At 38.3% G+C, this 4,631-nt stretch overlaps 1 protein-coding gene across 3 annotated transcripts in view; it reads right to left on the bottom strand.

Annotated features, from left to right (window-relative positions):
* The window catches only part of AZIN1 (antizyme inhibitor 1), a 43,715-nt gene that overhangs the window by 6,382 nt on the left and 32,702 nt on the right, over window positions 1–4,631 (bottom strand). For all 3 annotated transcript variants that reach the window (XM_011931322.1, XM_011931312.1, XM_011931304.1), the window contains 3 exons: window positions 2,592–2,673; window positions 2,122–2,196; window positions 1,002–1,164 (listed from right to left, as the gene is read on the bottom strand). In XM_011931322.1, coding sequence (XP_011786712.1) covers window positions 1,002–1,164; window positions 2,122–2,196; window positions 2,592–2,673 — 320 coding nt within the window. The remainder of the gene's footprint in view (window positions 1–1,001; window positions 1,165–2,121; window positions 2,197–2,591; window positions 2,674–4,631) is intronic.

The following is a 4,631-nucleotide window of genomic DNA, read 5'->3' as shown; positions in this document are numbered from 1 at the left end:
AAAAAAAAAAAAAAAAAAATATATATATATATATAATCATGAGGAATCATCAAACAAACCCAAACTAAGGATCAGCTATGAAATTTCTACTCTTCGAAAATGTCAAAGTTAAAAAATACAAAGTAATGAGCTGAGAAGCTATCCAGATTCAAGGAGAAATGACAAATTCAATGCAGTCCTGGACTGGATTCTAAACAAGGAAAAACAAAAGCTGTAAAATAAGGTAATATTGGGGAAATGGACAATTTTCCTATGGGATGTGCATCAGTCCACAGTCAAAAAAAAGAAAAAAAGGCTTGTTAATGTAAAACAGTATTTCCTACAATAATATTAGCCAACGAGATGGGACTGTCTAGTGCCTTTTTGTTGGTTTGACTTGAGTTAGATTACAAGCACGCTTTGTGGCCCTTAAGTAAGAAAGTATGAAAACAGAGCCTCCCTGTGATCCATGTGAGAAAAGGAGAACAGAAGAGAATAATGGATGAGAATTAATCATCTGGTAGACATTTATCGAAAACACACATATGTAAACATCAGTACCAAGAAAGTTGGATTTGGAAGTCTTATGGAATGGGACGTTGGCTTTAAGATTTTTTTTTTTTTGAGACAGAGTCTCGCTCTTGTCGCCCAGGCTGGAGTCCAGTGGTATGATCTTGGGTGACTGCAACCTCCGCCTCCCGGATTCAAGTGATTCTTCTGCCTCAGCCTCCTGAGTAGCCAGGATTACAGGTGTGCGCCACCACGCCCAGCTAAGTTTTGTATTTTTAGTAGAGACAGGGTTTCCACCATACTGGCCAGGCTGGTCTCGAACATCTGACCTCGTGATCCACACGGCTCGGCCTCCCAAAGTGCTGGGATTATAGACATGAGCCACCACGCCCGGCCAGCTTTAAGATTTGTAAAAGCTGAAAACCACCTACAACTTCATGACCATCTGTTCGTTTCCAGACTAACTGCAATTATCTACCAACAAAAATAAAACTATAAACTTCATAACTTACCTCCAGAGGGAAATTTATCATTTTCAACAACTTTCTTTGCTATGATATTAACTGCAAGTGTAAATGCAGAAGACACATAGTAGCTTCCGGGTTCTGAAATTATCTTAACACCAGATCCTTCAGGAAAGTAGATATCCAACAGAGGGCTGATAACATGATTTACCTGTGGATTTTAAATGCCACATTATGATTTCAATATTAGATCAGATAATTCGTAACATTCAGAAACTGATATTAACAAAATCTTCTAGGAAAATGGAGCAGTTCCAATCACAGACTATGAACCTTAGCAACTTCGTAATTATCTCCAAGCAATTAATTAGGCATGCTTTCAAGTCAGTTTATTTTGTAACTATCAGAATGGCATTAATTTTAAAAACAGATAGTTCTAATAACAAATACCTACTGGTATTTGTTTTTGTTTTTTTTTTAAGTCGTTTTTCTATACTTGATCACTAAAAACAGAAGCAAAATTTTCAAATCATAGTTTCTAGATACTGCAGAAGGAAGGAGGGCAGAGCAGGAAGGTGAGAAAACAGGTGTGACGTGCATCTGGCCTAAGTGCTAAAGTTGGCTGGGAGTGGGGGCTCACGCCTGTAACCCCAAAACTTTGGGAGGCTGGGGCAAGAGGATCACTTGAGGCCAGGAGTTCCAAGACTAGCTTGGGCAATATAGAAAGACTTTTTTTTTTTTTTTAAGTCCCAGCTGCTTGGGAGGCTGAGGCGGGAAGATCACTTGAGCCCAGGAGTTGGAGGCTACAGTGAGCTATAATTGCACAACTCCACTCCAGCCTGGGCAACACAGGAAGACCCTTTTTAAAACAAAACAAAAAAGGTAGTAGTGAAGTTTTCTAAGTATTAAATCATTTGTGCCATTAAGTATAGAAACACAACTGAAATAGAAAATGTTCCATGATAATGTTCAAAGAATTCTATCAAACTTTTCAAAGTTAGCTAGGTCTACTAACTACCATTAAGTATCCATATTTTCTAAGAATAAAATTTTAAAGAGACGTTACAGGGTTTACTTTCTGCCATTGTAAAAATCCTGCTCTACACATCCACCACTTAAGTAGCAAAGAAAGCAATTATTCTGTTATGTCATCTACTGAAAAGTTTACCTCTTCCAATTGAAATTCAGTTCCTGTGAATCCTCCACCAATGTCTAACATGTTCATCGTAAAGCCAATTTCTCCCTACAGATGGAAAAAAAATTATTTAAATTCTTTTCCAAATTGTAATGGATATGAGAACATTTTAAAAACCCCCTCCTAGGGAGGTAAATATCTGTTCTGATCTTTAGTACAGCAAGTTCTTGGTTTTTTACTAATAGAAACAGATTGATTCAATGTTAGGTATGCTCTTTGATTTTATTTGTACTCTCTTCTAGACTTATGCAAGTCAATTACTATTTCACTCCTTTACCCGCTTAAAAGGTGTGACTGTATAGAGCTCTCAATGCTTATGTAATAAAAATGAGGTGTGTGACGTTGAATGTAGTCAGAGTAATTCACACAGGCAGAAAATAATACTTAGTCTTTAACTTAACATCCTGGCTAAAATATCAAAATAATTTAAAGAAAGCACTTACAGCCATGTCAAACACACATCGAGCATCAGATAGAGCATGTACGTATACTTGAGATTCTTTGCAAGTACTCGAAACATGAAATCTGAAATACACAGAATAATAACTTTAAAGGAGCAGAAAGTTTTAGAGACATCTCCTGTAATTTCTTTCAACTGTCATTCATCATATTCATACCATTAAGTATCCACATTAACTTTACCAAATACTTAAACCATTAGAAGCATCAGCCTCTAATTAACCAAAGTTACAGTACCAGCTTTTTAGAAAAGGCAATGCCAAGATAAAACTGTAATACTATAAACAAAAATTCTTAACAATAAGTCAATTATCAGTACTGTTGCAGTTATACAATAAGGTGTGCTTTTATGTATATGTGGTGCTTTTATGTTTATATAGTGAAGTAACAAGCAGTACAAAATTGTATCACATTCAGTTGAGCATAAAATTGAACATTCACTTTTACCCAACCAAATACAAAAATGTGTCTGTTGTGAAATAAATATAAATGAACATTAATCAAGCTGAGTAACAGTATTACTATTATTCACTAGTATTACTAGTGATAAAGTTTCAGAATAGAATACTTCCTGATTGTGGCAGTGGTTATTACACAAGTACTAAAATCCATAGAACTGTACACCGTAAAGCCCAATTTTTCTTTTCCCTTTATCTACTCGAGATAGTACTTCATTAATTTTTATGTCAACTTAAAACTTAGTTGAAATATGAACAAAACTCTCAAATGTGTCAATATTGTCACCTAAGGCAGAATTCAAACTAGACTGACATGGAATGTTATCTATTGTGTAGGGCACAGCACGATCCAATTCTTCATTTAAAAGACTACCATCTATTTATGTACAAAGTAGAATAGAAAGATACACAGTAAGGTCAGGCACAGAGGCTCACACCTGTAATCCCAGCATTTTGGGAGGCCAAGGCGGGAAGACTGCTTGAGCCAGGAGTTTGAGGTTGCAGTGAGCCGTGATCATGCCACTGAACTCCAGCATGGGAGATAGAATGAGATACTATCTCAAAAACTAAATAATAAAATTAAAGATACACAATAAACTATTAACAGTGGGGACTCTATACATCTTTGTGAGTGTTTGAAAAAGCAAGACCTTTTTACTTTAGTAAGAACAGCAATGGACTGGCAAACAACATCTAGGGCTTAGTGTTATTATGTCTGTAATTAGTTCTGAGGATATAATCAAGTCTTTGAACCTCTTGGAGTCTTGGTTTCCTCACATATAAAATTAAAAGGCTAAAGCAAAGTCTAATTTATTGAAATTCCCCAGAGGAATTAAAAGGAGGAAAAGGCCTGACACTTTTATTTTCCTTAAGAATTCTAGGCCGGGCGCGGTGGCTCAAGCCTGTAATCCCAGCACTTTGGGAGGCTGAGGCAGGTGGATCACTTGAGTTCAGGGGTTTGAGACCAGCCTGGGAAACACGACGAAACCCTCTACAAAATAAAAATAGAAAAAAACCTAGCCAGGCATGGTGGCATAGGCCTGTAGTCCCAGCTATGCAACAGGCTGAAGGTGGGAGGACTGCTTAAGCCAGGAGGTTAAGACTGCAATGAGCCCTGATGGAGCCACTGTACTCCAGCCTGGGCAACAAAACAAGAAAAAACACCTAGCATCATCAATATTAGAACAGACCACTATCATGTGCCTCCTAACATGATGAAGTGAGAATAATAGACTAACACTTCAGTGGACTTCATGCCCCAAATGCATAGCCTAAAAAATATAATCACGGCTGGGCGCGGTGGCTCACGCCTGTAATCCCAGCACTTTGGGGGACCGAGGTGGGTGGATCACGAAGTCAGGAGATCGAGACCATCCCGGCTAACGGTGAAACCCTGTCTCTACTAAAAATACAAAAAAATTAGCCGGGGATGGTGGCAGGTGCCTGTAGTCCCAGCCACTCGGGAGACTGAGGCAGGAGAATGGCATGAACCCAGGAGGCGGAGCTTGCAATGAGCCGAGATCGTGCCACTGCACTCCAGCCTGGGAGACAGAGCGAGACTCCATC

Source organism: Colobus angolensis, unplaced genomic scaffold (genome assembly GCF_000951035.1).
Source record: "Colobus angolensis palliatus isolate OR3802 unplaced genomic scaffold, Cang.pa_1.0 Scaffold121, whole genome shotgun sequence".
Lineage (NCBI taxonomy): Eukaryota > Metazoa > Chordata > Mammalia > Primates > Cercopithecidae > Colobus > Colobus angolensis.
The sequence above is the reverse complement of the archived record's forward strand: the minus strand, read 5'-3'. Positions and strand labels throughout refer to the sequence as shown.